Genomic DNA, 15,753 nt, shown 5'->3' on the forward strand with positions numbered 1-15,753 from the left:
GCTCCCAGGAACGTGCCCCCTCACAGAGTGCTCCTGGGAAGAAGTCCACCCTGGATTCTGCACCATCAGAGATCACTCCCCTTAAAGATGATGCTTGGGGAGAGATGGCTGCCTCAGTGCCAGGACTGGCCCTACAGTGGAAGGCAGCCCCAGAGGGACCCTGCCTGGATGGGGTCCCCTCCCCCGTTCTCTGCATTTCAAAGCAGGCTGTGTGCTTTTTTTTTTTTTTTTTTTTTTTTTTGAGATGGAGTCTCGCTCTGTCGCCCAGGCTGGAGTGCAGTGGCCGGACCTCAGCTCACTTCAAGCTCTGCCTCCCGGGTTGACGCCGTTCTCCTGCCTCAGCCTCCCCAGTGGCTGGGACTACAGGCGCCTGCCACCTCGCCCGGCTAGTTTTTTGTATTTTTTTAGTAGAGACGGGGTTTCATCATGTTAGCCAGGATGGTCTCGATCTCCTGACCTCGTGATCCGCCCATCTCAGCCTCCCAAAGTGCTGGGATTACAGGCTTGAGCCACCGTGCCCAGCCTAAGGCTGTGTGCTTTGACTTAAAGGCAGACATTTCACCATTTCACTCCTTCACATGGCATCCCTAGGCTCGCAGGTAGTTCTGGCCAGGGGATGGCCCTGGAGTGCCGCCCACCCTCCAACTGCCATCCTCCCTCCAGTCCCACTGCCGCCCTACCTCCAGCCACACTGTCATCCTCCCTCCAGCCTCACTGCCATCCACCCTCCAGCCTCACTGCCATCCACCCTCCAGCCTCACTGCCACCCTCCCTCCAGCCACATTGCTGCTCTCCCTCCAGGTGCACTGTCGTCCTCCCTCCAGCTGCACTGCTGTTCACCCTCCAGCTGCCGCCCTCCCTCCAGCTGTGCCTTACAGGTGCGTTCCCAGATCCCTGGGGCCACAGGACTGGGCTTTGGCCTTGCCTCCTCCTCACTGCTGGGCTGCCCTGCAGGGGACTTGGGGCAGAGCAGGCCCGTGTGGATGACTAACACAATCAGCTCACTCAGGGCAGAATATGCAGCGCTGGAGTCTTCCTGAAGATTTGCTGCGCGGGTTGGAATAACCAAGACAAGGGGACGTGAAGCACAGTCGCGTGCCATCCAGCCGCGCTGTGGGAAAGGGCAGGCTGCATAGGCAGAGGCAGCCCTAGAAGATTAGAATGCAGGATTCTTTTTTTTTTTTTTTTTTTTGAGACGGAGTCTTGCTCTGTCTCCCAGGCTGGAAGTACGGTGGCGTTACTGCAGCTCACGGCAACCTCTGCCTCCTGGGTTAAAGTGATCCTCTCGCCTCAGCCTCCAGAGTAGCTGGGATTACAGGCAAATGCCACCACGCCTGGCTAATTTGTTGTATTTTTAGTAGAGATGGAGTTTCACCATGTTGGTCAGGCTAGTCTCAAACTCCTGACCTCAGGTGATCCACCCACCTCAGCCTCCGGAAGTGCTGGGATTCCAGGCGTGAGCCATCACGTCTGGCCAGAATGCTGCATTCTTACTGTACCTTTTAATGCACCAACAGCTACCACCATGTTACAGCTGCCAACAGGATTCAGGAGTCACATGGGGTGCAGGTGTGCAGCCCAGGAACAACAGGCCGGCCCGTCCAGGCATGTGCCACACGCTGATATTCACACAGTGGCAAAATTGCGCAACACATTTCCCAACGTCTCCCCATCGCTAAGTGGCAGCTCATTGTAAAAGCTGAAGCCCAAATCGGGACTCGGACACAGAGGCCTGTGGGGTGGCAGGGCTGACTCCACAGGAAGCAAACCCTTGCATAGAAGCCCCATGTGGCAGATGGTCCAGGCCCCAGACAATAACCCGGTGGGGCGTGGAGTGGGACCTGCCCCTCCTGCCACCCTGGAAGGGTCTTATGGGACACAGGGCACTCCTTACTGGGTGCACAGTGGGTCCACGAGGCCTCCTTCTTAGGTTGCAGCCCTGGGGCCCCTCAGTGAGGAGTTAATTGGCAGGGCCGGGGTGGAGGTGATGCTCAGGTCAAGGCCAGGTGTGCACCTGGAGCTTTCCTGAACATCACTCAAGGTAGGTGGGCCTGGTGCTCACTGCACAGGAGGGTGGGGGCTGCCACCTCTGCACCTCTCCTGCCCTCTGAGCTCCTGTTCATTCGGGCACAGCCAGGGCAAGGTCAATCCCACAAGTCCCTGCAGGGCCAGAACTCTCTGGCATGAAGGCGGGAACTAAGAGCATCTTCTATGCAGAAAACCCCGTGGGTGTGAGGGAAGGCGGCCATGGGGTCACTGGGGGTGGGACGACAGGGAGCCACGTGACATTCCCAAGAACGAAGCGGCACAATGGGGCATCGGACAGAGCCAGGAACTGGGGCTTCCATGGGGAGAGGTGGCGCTGGGGGAGGGGACTGGGCAGAGCCGGGGGCTGGGGTTTCTATGGGGGGCTGGGCAGAGCTGGGGTAGCAGCAGGGCTGGGAAGCTGGCACCTGCTGTGCTTCACTTCCTGGGTGATGGCACCCGACAGCGTGGGGCCGCCCAGGTGCCCAGCATCCCAAGGCGCCTGCAGGAGGGACACACGGCTGTAGGGGGTCAGCCTGGGTGAGCCCGGCCCCCCAACGCCACACAGAACACACGACCACAGTTTCATCCAAATCAAGGCTGTATTTATCATCACTGATTGAAATGGGAACAGAATATTCCAAACAAACGGGGTCCACCGTGGAAACGTGGCTGAAACACAGAACTGAGCAAAGCAAGTGGCTCAACAGCTGACCCTGAAGGCTGGGAAGCCTGGCAGGGCCACAGCCCAGACGTAGGGGAACACAAAAGGCCTCAAGGGGGGGCAGGGCATGGGGGGCTCATGTGGGTGAGGGCAAAACCCAAACCGAGAGGAGGCCAGGCCAAGGGCCCGGGAGGCGACGCCCACACCAAGGTGACGCTGATGCCTCAGGTGAAAGAAAACACACAATGGTGATTTTTTTTTTTTTTTTTTTTGTACTCAGCCTTTAGACTCTTGTACTTCTAAACCTCCACCGATCTGGTCTACAGATTCCGAGAACACTGCACCATCCACACAAACGTCCACAGAATCGCCCTTGCGGCTGGAGCTGGCCAGCCCTGAAGCCCACAGGAGCCGCCCAGGAGTGCTGTTCTGCTGGCCAGGGGCCCTGATGGGGGTACCCAACCCCTCCACGGACCCAGGGGCTGGGAGGTCGCTGGCGGAACCTTCCTCCCCCCACCAGCGGCGGGAGCGCTTGCATAGTTGAAGGAAAGTTGCTGCCATTAAACTTCTGAGAATGTTTACAACCGGCAGCGCCTGGGTTTTTGTGACCATGTTAGACAAACAACCAGAGGGGTTTCTGGAAACCGATTTATAAAGTCTATCTAGATTAAGAATTTAATAACGTCATATATTTATATCAACAGACTATTTACACGTTTCGTTTGCTTTTTAAAAAACAAACCAAAAAAGAAATTCTCTTACACTTCTGCATAATAAGGCAAAAAACAAAGTTTTGTACATTATTATTATTTTAATATAGATCTGTAACTTCGGTTCCAAGTACCAAGGGGGGGCCAGGGCTGGCCTGAGTGGGGGCCTCACAGTGCGCTGGACAAAGTGACCGGTTTTTCTCCATAAATAAGACAAAGAAACCCTGGGGGTCTGGAGAAGGATCTGAGGCCATTAAACTGCAAATTCCAACCGAAAACGAAGAAGCAAAAGTTTCTTTTTTGGTTCTTTTAAACGTCTAAATAGCATAAAATTAAGAAAAATACAAATCCATTACAAACACTTCTCATTTGTGGGGGGAAAAGGTACAAACGCGATTTTTTTTTCCCAACAGCCGAATCCCAATCTCGGAAAACAAAAGATCACCCTCAGAAAAGCCGACACCCAAGTCTCCGCCTCCGCAGGCTGCGGGTGGAGAGGCGGCGCCGCCCCAGGATCGGCGGGAGCTGTGCTTGAGTTCTAGGAACTGATGGAGAAACGGACCGCGGTGCGCTCGGAGAGGCGTCTGCGGCCCCGGGGCTACCGCGCCTCCACCTCCGGGGGGTTTCGGGACGGCGAGTAGTCGCGCGCGTCGCCCGGCCCGAGGCCCCCCAGCGGCGTAGTCCGGCTCCGCGGCGGCCCGGGGGGCGTGGGAGGCCCGGCCGCGGTCACCAGTGGGGGCGGTGCGCCGAGGGCGGCGGTGGCGGCGGGCGGGGTCCGCGCCAGGAGCCCGTTGTGCAGCGCGCCGGGCGCCAGGCGAGGGAAGTGCAGGGCGCCCAGCGAGGGCAGCAGCGCGCCGTCCAGGGCGGGGGCGGCGGGCGGCAGGTGCGGGGCCCGCGCGCGCTCCAGCTCCCCCTGCAGGCGCTCGGGGCTGTAGCCGTGGGGCTCACGGTCGCGGTAGGGGCGCTCCGGGGGCTCCAGGAGGGCGGCGGGGCCCGGGGCGGGGGCGGCAGCGGGGAAGGCGCGGCGGGGCAGCTCCAGGCCGCGGAAAGGCTCCCACGCGAAGCCCGGCGCGCCCAGGCGCTCGCGGCCCAGGCCCAGCTGCAGGGGCGCGGGGTGCAGGGCGCCCCCCGGGGGTTCGGAAGCCTCGTCCTCCCCGCGCTCCTCCTTGACCTTCACGTTTCCCGGAGCAGCCTTGCTGTGGGGCGGGGACGCGTGCGCGGGCATCTTGGCGGCCTCCTCCTTGGCTGGGGAGCGGCTCTCCTTGACCCGAGGTTCGGACTCGCGCTCCGCAGGGGCCCCAGGCCGGCCCAGCTCGCTCTGGCCCCGGAGCAGGAGTCCGCTGACAGGGTGGCCGGCGGGGGTGGCGGGCGAGGCCCGGCTCAGCAGGCGCGTCTTCTCCAGGAGGTCCCTGGAGGCGGCAGGGCGGACCCGTCACTCCCGAGACCTCCGTCCCGCCGAGCGGCGCAGCCCAGGCTGCTCCCATTGCCTGGCGGGGCCTCCAGCTCTGGGGTGGCCGGTGACCCCTCAGCACCCACGGCTCCCGCACCCCCACAGGCTCCCAAAACCTACGCGTCCTCTCTCCGCTGGGCGGCCTGGAAACCTCGGCCGAGAGACGAAGCAGGATGAGCCGCCAACAGCGACTTCAGCTCCCCACGGGCCCTCCCTGTTAGGACGGGGACTCCTCCCTCAAACTGTGGGTCAGGCTGACCTGGAGGCCTCCCTGATGGCAGGTGTGGGTGGGTCTTCACCCTCCTCACCCTTCCCAGGCCCAGGGCCCGGCCTTCACTCCCCATCGCAGGGAGGAGTCGCCGGGGAGCAGAACTTTGGTCCCCATACCCCGGGGCTCAGCACAGAGCTGGACAGAGCATGAGTGGGCAGCAGTGCGGCGAGGAGGGGGAGAGGAAACGGGGAGGAGGAGAGGGGGGAGGGGAAGAGGGAACGGGGGCTGGGGGCTACGGTGGGGGGATAGGGAACAAGAGACCACTCACCGTTCCTGCTCCTCCTTGCCATTGTCCGGCTCTCGGTCATGGTTGGTCAGGGCTGACACCCGCTCCACCTCCACGGACTTGGGCCACGGGGGTGGGGCGGGGAAGGAGGGTGGTGCCCGGTGCAGTCGGTTCCAGGCCTCGTGGGGGCTGGGAAGGCTGTGCACGGAGGAGCCCTCCTTGGGGGCAAAGATGCTGCCGCCAGGAGCTGGGGGGAGGCCACGAAGCGTGAGGTTGGGTCTGTCCCTCCCCAGCCACACTCCAGGAGAACCCGGGAGGGGTTTTAGGAGGGTCCCAGGCTGACATCGAGAAGGGGGTGCCCCCAGGGGGCCCAGCCCAGAGAGGAGGGAGGTCAGCCAGGCATCAGGGTTCCTGCAGAGGACACAGGCATGGGGGAGGGGCACGGGCATCGGGGGAGGGGCACAGGCTGGGTCACTCACCCAGTGCGTGGCTGCCCAGGCCCCCAAAGGCATGGCTGCTCAGGCTCCCCAGGCCCCCAAAGGTGCTCGGTCTGCTGAAAGGGTCTGTGGGGGCAACCGCAAGCCCCAGAGGTCTGTGAGGTGTGGGCTGCAGCTCCCACCTGGCCCAGTGGGGCTGCTGCAGAGGCTCCCGGCCTGGTGGGTGCTGCCTGCATGACCCAAGGGGCTCCCTGGGGCTTGGGGTCACCTTCTCGCCCACCTATTTCCCCCACCCCAAGGCTGCTGAGGAACCAGCCAGGCTGCGTGGGCTAAATTCAGAGGCACCCACCTGTCAGGGGGCCAGCGGGCAGGAAGCTGCCGGGATGGGCTGAGGCTCCAAATGGGTTGGAGGCAGGATGGGCGGCACCTGGGGGGGGCAGCCAGGTTTGACAGAGGCCAGGAGAGAGCACCAGGGCCTCCCATCTGCAGCTCTGTTCACAGGGGGGACCCCAGTTTCCTCTGTGAAACTTCACCTCCCATTCTCTCGCATGCCCTGAGGGGTGAAGTGTGTCCAGTCAGAGTAAGAGGTGGAATTTACCCCACAATTTGGAGGAGGTTTGACTTGGGGCTGCAGTGGCAGCCATCCTGGGAACCCAAGGGGGGCAGGGAGGGAGGTGCTGAGTGCAGTACAGCCCTCAGAGCAAAGGGGCCAAACGTGGGCAGAGACAAAGTCCAAGTAACATGTGCCTTGATCGGACCACTCCTGAAGCCCTTATCCCAGAGCTTTCACCTGGGAGCTGATAAATGGTCCTCACTTCTTAATGTGGTGCTCGGCCTCAGGCCCAGATGGACATGGTGCTGTCTTGGAGGCTGCACGTCGCAGCCCCTCGTGGCATTCCTGGGCACAGGCCTAGCCCACAGCGCCATGTCAACATCAGCCCTGGCCCCCCAACAACCTGGGAGAGCAACCATGTGGGGCCCTGGCCCTGCAAGTGGCTGCTGCAGGGGACTCAGTGCTGTTGGGCCAGGGGCCGTCCTGCACATGGGTCCAGAGGGCAGGTTTCTGGTAAAGACCAGCAAGGCGTCATCTTTAGGTTACTCTGGCTCCCTCCCAGCCCTAATCCTGGGGACCCCAAAGACGGGGTGCTCACGCCTCCCATGTAGGACGCAGCGGGTTGTGTTCAGAGCTTCTGGTCTCCACTGAGCTCTGGCATGAAAGCTGATGCCACTCCTCTAAACTAGAGAGGAAGACAGCCTGCCCCATGCCATGAAAACACAGCTTGTCAAAGTGTGTGCAGCAAGAGGTGGAAGGAAGCACACTGCCTCAAATGCCTACACTGTGAGACACTGAGGACTTAATATTCTCAACCTCCAGATCAAGCAAGAAGGGGCCAGAAAAGTGAGCCACACACAGGAAAACACACAGAGAAGGCAATAAGGTCAAAGCTGCTCCTTTAAAAATACTGGTGAAATTGGTCAGGCGCAGTGGGTCATGCCTGTAATCCCAGCACTTTGGGAGGCCGAGACAGGAGGATCACTTGAGGTTAGGAGTTTGAGACGAGCCTGGCCAACATGGTGAAACCCCGTCTCTACTAAAAATACAAAAATGAGCCAGGTGTAGTGTTGCTTGCCTGTAATCCCAGCTACTTGGGAGGCTGAGGCAGGAGAATCACTTGAACCCGGGAGGTAGAGGTTGCAGTGAGCCAAGATCATACCACTGTACTCCAGCCTGGCGACAGACCAAGAATTCGTCTCAAAATAAATAAACAAATAAATAAATAGAAATAAAATAAAATACTGGTGAAATGGACGAACTTCTGGTGAGATTAATGAAGGAAAAAAGACAAGATGGCACAGCCAAGCAATATTAAGAATTACCAGGGCCGGCGGAGTTCAGGCGTGACGGATGGACAGCTATGGAGCCTGCCCCAAATCAACTTACTAGAAACACTCGAGTTACTGAAACCAATTCAAGAAGAAACAGCTTGAGGAATACCACACCCTATGGGGAAAAACAATCAATACCTGGAACCTGAAGTGTGAGCCTGCCAAGCCTTGAAGGAAGTGATGACTGGACCTCACAAGAGCTCTTCCAGACAACAGAAAAAAGGAAAGCTCCGTAACTCACTGAAGAAGGCAAAGAGCCCTCATGACAAAACCTGACAGACGCAGTACAGGAAGGGAAACTACAGGCCAGGCTTACTCGGGGAAACTCATCTGAAACAAAGCACTGGAAAAGTGGCTCCAGAAATGTATCAACCGTTTATACAAGGAGGCAAAACCATCCACTTGTAGATACGACTTTCTACACAGAAAAGGTGAAGGAATTGACAGACAGATGTCTTTGCATTCATAAGAATTTAGCAAGATTGCTAGTTACAAAATCAAGAGATGGCACATGAATCTTCAAAACAGATATGCACTTGTTTTCTAGCAACAGCTAAAGAAATGTAACTTACAAATTCCAATCATAGTATTAGTAAAATATAAAGCATCTATGACTAATTCTACTAAGACCTAAATGAATGAGATACTCTATGATCAGGGATAGGAAAATGATACCAGAGACGACATATGAATTCCTCTTAGGTTGATGTACACCTTTAACCCAATTCCAGTGAAAGCCGGAACCTAACAGGCAGATTGAAAGTTTATATGGAAGAGAAAAAAAGAGCAACAAGGAATCATCCTGCCCCTGCCAGCCAGATATCAAGACCTGCCAAGGAGATGGAGGAGGCAGCACTGGCCCCAAGGACGGAGGGGGCCCAGTCTTGCAGGACAAATAGCAGAGCATTGAGGGACAGCCACCAGGTGTCCAAAGGAGGGAAGGGGAGGCAGGGAAGGAGCAGGGTCAGTGGGGCGGGCAGTGTGGGGGGCCCAGAACTGGGCGCCACACTGAGCAGGTATCCTGGGGGCTTGAGCCAGGCTGCGGACAGCCAGAAACTGCAGCCTGGACTTCTGCTTTCCGAGAAACCCAGACTACTGGGAAGCTCCATGGCCCAGAGGCCACCATGCTTGTGAAACCAGCCTCAGGTGGCTGCTGGGACACTCATCACCCTTGTGTGAACAGGGCTCTGCCCTCGCATGTCCACGTGCAACGTGGCATCAAATGGTCACGAACGCGCGAGACTGAGCACGGTGGGGGGGGGGGGGCTGCAGCGGGGGTTGGGAACTCTGAGGAAGGGACAGGCCTCAAGGACCTGGTGACTGAGGAAGGTTCCAACAGCAGGACAAGTGGGCAACGCAGAGCCCATGTGTGTGCCTGTGCGTGTACGTGTGCCTGTGCACATACGTGTGTGCCTGTGCCTGTGTTTGTGTGTACGTGTACGCCTGTGCATGTGCCTGTGCGTGTACGTGTACTTGTGTGTGTACGTGCCTGTGCGTGTACGTGTGCCTGTGTGTACGTGTGCCTGTGTGCATACATGTGCATGTGCATGTACGTGTGTGCCTGTGCGTGTGCCTGTGCATGTACGTTCCTGTGTGTGTACGTGTGCGTGTACGTGCCTGTGCGTGTGCATGTAGCTGACCCTTGAACACTACGGGTTTGAACTGTGTGGGTCCACTTAGACATGGATTTTCTTCCACCCCTGCCACCTGAGACAGCAAGACCAGTCCCTCCTCCTCCTCGGCCACACTTAGCGTGAGGACAAGGATGAAGACCTTTAGGATAATCCACTTCCACGCAGTGAATAGCAAATATCTTTACTCTTCCCTATGATTTTTTTTTTTTTTTTTTTTTTGGTGACAGGGTCTTGCTCTGTTGCCCAGGCTGGAGAGCACTGGCGCAATCATGGCTCACTGCAACCTTGACCTCCTGGGCTCAAGTAACCCTCCCGCCTCAGCCTCCTGAGTAGCTGGGACCACAGGCGCCCACCATGACTGGCCATGATCTGTCTCATAAGGTTTTCTTTTCTCTAGTGGATGTTACTGTAAGAATATAGTCCATCATACATGTAACACACAAAACAGGCGTTCAGCAAGTGTTCATGCCATTGTAAGAATTCCTATCAACTGTAGGCTGAGTTAAGTTTTGGGGGAGTCAAAGTTATACCTGGATTTTCAACTGTGTGGTGGGGAGTGACCCAGCCTGTGGTTCAAGGGTCAGCTGTATGTGGATGTGCATGCTTCACGTGTGTGCACATGCATGGATGTGTATGTGGAACTGTGTGTAACTGTGTATGTGTAGAAAGGCGTGTACCGCACAGGCTGAGACACCATCTTTGGAAAGGTCTGTACAGACGGCTGGCCCTCAGCCGGCTTCTGGGCGCCCAGACTGTGTTCATCCCACACTATGGTTGAGCTTCAAGCCCACTTTCCTCCCGGGGGCCTGGAATGTGGACTTGTGCCAGGCAGTGGTGCCCACGGACCAGCACCCCAGAGCCTGGGTGCCTCTGCGTGCCTGGAGGACACTGGCGTGTGGGCACGTTGCATTGCCGGGGGAGGGGGTGATTCGGGAGCGAGTGACTCGGGGAGGGGGTGACTCGGGAAGGGGGTGACGTGGGTGAGGGGGTGACTCAGGGAGGGCATGGCCTGGGGGAACGGGTGACTCGGGGGGGTGTGACCCTGGGGAGTGGGTGACTTGGGGGAGGGGGTGACCTGGGGGAGCAGGTGACTCCGAAGGGCAGGGAGGTCCTCGCTGCTCCCGGCAGACCCCAACCTGGGCCGTGCCACTGAGAACAGTACAGGCCAAGTCCTGGGACCCTCCCTAGGAAACCACCACAGCTGGGCTGGTCCAGGGACCCCCAGAGCAGCCGTGCACATCAGGAAGGGGCACTGGGGTATGGGCCCAGCCCGGCCTCAGGAGCAACTTCCTGCTGTTCAGCGAGAGACCAAACTCCTCCTGGGACGGCGGGGGCTGGAGACAGAAGGGGGTAGCCCCGCGAGGGCCTGGGACGTGGGGACTGGGAGACAGAAGGGGGTAGCCTCGCGAGGGCCTGGGACGTGGGGACTGGGAGACAGAAGGGGGTAGCCCCGCGAGGGCCTGGGTCCCTGTCACTCCTTTGCCTCTGGTGGAGCCAGAACAGGGAGCCCCAGAGAGGGGGAGTGGCCAGGACCAGCCGCCTCAGAGCTGCGTGCATGGGCTGAAGGCCCGCAGGACACACTGGGCAGGACTTGGTGGGGAGGAGAGGTGAGGTGAGGGAGTTGCCAGGCTTTGACCTGAGTAAATGGTGAGCATCAAAAAGCAAAAACTGGTGCTGAGGTCCAGAGAACGTTCTCACTCCTGGCACAGGAAGGCAGGCTCGGCCGGGCAGGAGCAGGTTTCTGTGTCCCCCACCCGGCCCCTGATTCCATCTCTCACCTGTGCTGGGGAAGAGGGGCCGGGCCAGGTCCTGTGGGTAGTGGAAGCCAGCAAACACGCCCGGGGCGGGGGGTCTGCCGAACAGGTCCAGCTTGGCACCCACCTCCAGCTTGTGGGGGTCCAGCTGCATCTCCTGGGAGGATAGAGCGTGGGAGGGCTGCCTGCCCGGCGACCAGCCCCGACCACAGGAAGCCCAGGCCTGGGGGGTCGCAGGGACTGGGTATGAGTCAGTTCAGAAAGGAGAGCAGGTGGGATGAATTTCAAGGATGTATTCTCCAACTCAGAATGACGGAAATGTTACCGTCATCAGCAAAAAAGGTGTACGGGAGGGCTCACGTCCTCTGAACTATGCATGTACTTAGCACATCTCAGCTGGCATGTTATGTGGTCATGGAAAATAACTTACTTTTTCTGTTTTTAGATTCTTTTAAAAGTTAAGGCCAGGCACGGTGGCTCACGCCTATAATCCCAGCACTTTGGGAGGCTGAGGCGGGCGGATCACGAGGTCAGGAGATCGAGACCATCCTGGCTAACACAGTGAAACTCCATCTCTACTAAAAATACAAAAAATTAGCCGGGCGTGGCGGCGGGCGCCTGTAGTTCCAGCTACTCAGGAGACTGAGGCAGGAGAATGGCGTGAACCCGGGAGGTGGAGCTTGCAGTGAGCTGAGATCGCGCCACTCACTCCAGCCTGGGCAACAGAGCCAGACTCCATCTCAAAAAAAAAAAAAAAAAAACAACAAAAAAAACAGCATTCTGCTCTGAGTCCCATCCTGCTGATACCTCTCCCAAAGGGCATTTGGGACGCAACGATTTTTAAGAGTTGTGTGCGCAGGTCATGTGTGTCATCGAGAACAGCACAGGGACAGAAGAGGCACAGGGTCCCACGGGGTTGAGGCCACAGTCCCACTGTCCTGGCCTCCCAGGACTCTATCCCGCCCCCACGGCTCCTAGCCTGATGGGACCTGCACCAAGCTGCCCACGGGGCCCTCCTTCCTCAGCCTTCCCAGGTGCACATCAGTTGTGAGCGCCCAGGGTCCACCTAGGTCACTGCTGAAGACTGAGGAATACAGCAGGCACTCAATCGCTGCAGGGAGAGGGGGCGGGGCAGAGGACCCTAGAGGCACCCCAGTGACGTGGGGAACTGGTGCGGCACCCCGTGCCCCTGCTCTGCTCCCCATGACCCAGCCAACATGCCTCGCCAAGGGGAGGGCCTTGCAGCACCCGGGCACCCAGCACTGCCTTGTGGCCTCACTGACCTGCTTAGAGTAAGAGCCCAGTGCCCACACGAAGGGGGAGGCAGCTCACGCGTGAGGATCACACCGGTGCACATGCGTGTAAACACACTTGCCTCACGCCTGGCCTTCCAGGGCCCAACCAGGCTGGAGACAGGGGGTCCACAAGCACCCCACACCAGCCCAAGTGGTCTCACCTTCATCTTCTGCTGGTGGCGGTAGATCTGCCAGGCGATCTGCACGTGCACGGCACACCACCTCCCTGGCTTCTGAGACAGGACGGAAGCACTCAGTGGGGCTGGCGCCACCCCCACCCATGTCTTCTGCAGACTCTTGTTGTCACGGGCCCCCCGAGGCCACCCCGGAGGCACCAGAGTCTTCCCCTGCCACAGGCCTTCCCAACGCACACTCACCTTGACCACCGCCCGGTACGGGTCAGACACCTGTCGAGACAGGAAAGGAAAGGAGTGTTAGGTCCAGGCCCCTCAGGAGGCCGAGTCCTGGGGGTGCAGGGGACATGGCCCCTTTGCTGTGGCACCAGCCCACCCAGGGCCGGGCCAGGGCAGGCCATCACGGGGGTGGGGCTGGGTGCCCACTGACACCTACCCCAGGCGCTTTCTGCAGGAGTGTGTGAACCGCACCAGCCCGGCGGGCCACCTCAATGGGGTTTGAAGTCTGAGGGGAGAAAGAGAGAGAGAGCTTGTGTGCGCGTGGGGCAGCCCAGGCAGGAGCACACCTCGGGGCTTCCTGGGTCTGGCATGGGCCTGTGCCCAGGCAGGAGCACACCGCGGGGCTTCCTGGGTCTGGCATGGGCCTGTGCCCAGGCAGGAGCACACCGCGGGGCTTCCTGGGTCTGGCATGGGCCTGTGCCCAGGCAGGAGCACACCGCGGGGCTTCCTGGGTCTGGCATGGGCCTGTGCCCTGCTTTGCCTAGCTGTGGGGCCCCGCACGCTATTACCCAGAGGCAGCCTGCCCTCCCTCACAGGACCACCACACCTTTAGCCCGCCAGTTTCTGCAAAGGTGGGAAGAAGGTGCTCTTGCCAGAGAAGGTGGATGACCCTCCCCGGGGAGCCACCTGCTGCCAGGGCCGAGTCAGCCCCACCCGGACGGGAGTGGTGCCAACCTAGTCTCCAGCCCAGGAGAAGCTGCTGTGAGCCTGGATGGGCCAAGGGAAGACGGTCGTTTCCCACTAGGGATGCCAGGGAAAGGGAGGTCCCAAAGCAAAGACGGTCGTCACACCACACTCCTTTCCTGCCCGGACTGGCTCAAGTACCCCTTCCCTCTGGGCTACCACCCTGCCCAGGAGCAGCTGTGCTCAGGGTGAGGCCGGGACAGGTTCCTTCCCTCCCAGACTCAGGGCCTCAGTGTCCTGGCTGTCTGGGCTCAGGGCAGTGCCCCCAAGAGTCCCAGTCTGGGGGTCCCTGCTTAACATCTGCGGGTGAACCACATGCATCCCACCTTCTCCATTCCTCTGAATTCCTCAACCACGGGGTCTGGGGGCCCAAGACCCTCTGGTGCCCAGGGGTGCCTGGTCCTCGGAAGCGCTATCTGCCCGTCCACGAGGTGGGTGGTGCCCCAGGTGAGCCCAGGTGTGCATGCTGGGACCTTCAGAGCAGCTATGGGCAATGAGTTGGGGGCTGCAGGGTCCTATCAGGTGAAGGGCTTGGCAGCTACTGGGGATGGCCCAGGCCCCGTCTTCAGAACCCAAGGCCCACAGGTGAGGAGGCTTCAGGACTGAGGTGTGTGCCACTCCGTGGAGGGTGGGGTTACAGCACAAGGCCGGGGACAGTGAGGAGGGTCACAGGGTTCCCTCTCCCCTGGCTGAGGTGGCAGACAACCTCCTGAGGTGCAGACGGTCCCATAAGGCCCAGGTCCCCTGTGGTGTGGATGGTCCCATAAGGCCTGGGTGCCCTGTGGTGCGGGCGGCCCCGTAAGGCCTGGGTTCCCTGCGGTGTGGATGGCCCTGTGAGAACCAAGTTCCTTGTAGTGTGGACAGCCTGTGAGACTGCCGTCCACACTGGGGCCTCCTGCCAAGGACTGGAATGTTCTCCATCGAGGCTTCCACAGTGTGCCCTCTGCACGGTCCCACCACCTCCCAGGGCTGCCGCCAGGTCAGACCCCCTGCTCCTGCCACGGTGGCCACACACAGACCGCAGGGCCCCCCACCCTAGCCAGGGCTGCTCATGCCAGCACCGAGATGACGACAGGTACAAGGGAGGGAAGTGGGGGTGGTTGTGGGCAGGGAGTTTGGGGAGGTTGTCATGCACTCCCTCCAAAATCCCCCCACTGTGCCTGCCCCACCTGCCAGGGGCAGCGGTACCTTGGGCTGAAAAGCACCCTGCAGGGAGCCGAAGGGGCCGGGGTGTGGGAGCAGGCTGGGCAGTCCCGGGATGGCAGGAGGGAAGGACGGGAAGAACTGTAAGAGAAGGAGAGTGGATGGAGTGTGGGGCCCAAGTCCCCACCTCACCCCCTGCCTGTAACCAGGAGGTGGGACCAACGCAGCAGGGGCAAGACCAGGCGAGGTACGGCCCCATCCACCCACAGCCCCACCTGCCCGCCCGTAGCCAGGGCCTGCGTGCACAGCAACACGCGCCGGGCCCCTTGGGGACACTCACACTCACGCTGGAATGTCGGAAGTAGGGGCTGTCCAGCTTGGGCGCGTACTTGTCAAACTGGAAGGGAAGGAGGGGAAGGTGAGGCCCCACACACACGACACCCTCGCTGGGCCCCGGCCCCCGCCCACCTGGCCAGGCTGGGCAGTGACAGGACGGCGCTGTGCTTCCTGAGGCTGGCGGCTGCAGCCAGCCGTCCCAGGTTCCTCTAGAGCGCCAGCCCCACGGCTCTGAACTCAGTCTCAGGCCAGGGCGGCCCCTCCATTCTAAGGCTCCCCTTGCATGGGGTGGGAACTGGGGTCACTCGGGCAGTCTGTGTGCCCGGCTGAGGCCTAGGGCATGAAGCCCTGGCCGCTGGGCCGCGCTGGGGACACACCCGGTAACTGACAAACTGGCCAGTTTCCAAATAAAACTCGAGAGAGTGGAGGGGACTTGAGCCCCCAGCAGCTCCCTGCTCAGACCGGGCCTCCGGGTTGGGGGACATGGGAGGCACCCTGAGTCCTGGTCCCTGTGTCCCTCAGGCCTGTCTGGGCCTCCAGCCCTGGCACTGGGATCTAGTGCGGGTGTGAGGGTGTCCCATGCACGTGGGCACGGGGTGCCTGCCTAAGTCCAGGAACACGGCCCAGGGTGGGGACCTCATGGCACGGCTTGGGGTGGGGACACCAGAGGGCACGCTGGGGACCGGACAGACGGACGGATGACAGAGAGGTGCGGCCGGCCCCCCACCTCCTCCTGGGCTGGTGTGCGTGCGAGCGTGTGTCTGCGTGTGCCTGCTGCGTGTCCCCGCCCCACGCCCGCCCCCGCCCCCTGCCAGCACGCGGGC

At 60.2% G+C, this 15,753-nt stretch overlaps 1 protein-coding gene across 38 annotated transcripts in view; it reads right to left on the minus strand.

Annotated features, from left to right (window-relative positions):
• Positions 1-2,608: 2,608 nt before the first annotated feature.
• Positions 2,609-15,753, minus strand: part of FBRSL1 (fibrosin like 1) — a 92,480-nt gene continuing 79,335 nt past the window's right edge. For 25 of the 38 annotated variants that reach the window (XM_033220036.1, XM_033220025.1, XM_033220024.1 and 22 more), the window contains 10 exons: positions 14,934-14,990; positions 14,639-14,734; positions 12,924-12,992; positions 12,731-12,760; positions 12,515-12,586; positions 11,083-11,215; positions 6,133-6,336; positions 5,826-5,909; positions 5,389-5,593; positions 2,609-4,808 (listed from right to left, as the gene is read on the minus strand). In XM_033220036.1, the coding sequence (XP_033075927.1) occupies positions 3,998-4,808; positions 5,389-5,593; positions 5,826-5,909; positions 6,133-6,336; positions 11,083-11,215; positions 12,515-12,586; positions 12,731-12,760; positions 12,924-12,992; positions 14,639-14,734; positions 14,934-14,990 (1,761 nt within the window). In that variant the 3' untranslated portion in view covers positions 2,609-3,997. Of the gene's footprint in view, positions 4,809-4,969; positions 4,993-5,388; positions 5,594-5,825; positions 5,910-6,132; positions 6,337-11,082; positions 11,216-12,514; positions 12,587-12,730; positions 12,761-12,923; positions 12,993-14,638; positions 14,735-14,933; positions 14,991-15,753 lie in introns of all 38 variants that reach the window. The other 13 variants (XM_033220033.1, XM_033220059.1, XM_033220045.1 and 10 more) reach the window with 8 other exon arrangements.

This window comes from Trachypithecus francoisi, unplaced genomic scaffold, assembly GCF_009764315.1.
Source record: "Trachypithecus francoisi isolate TF-2019V2 unplaced genomic scaffold, Tfra_2.0 Lachesis_group11, whole genome shotgun sequence".
Lineage (NCBI taxonomy): Eukaryota > Metazoa > Chordata > Mammalia > Primates > Cercopithecidae > Trachypithecus > Trachypithecus francoisi.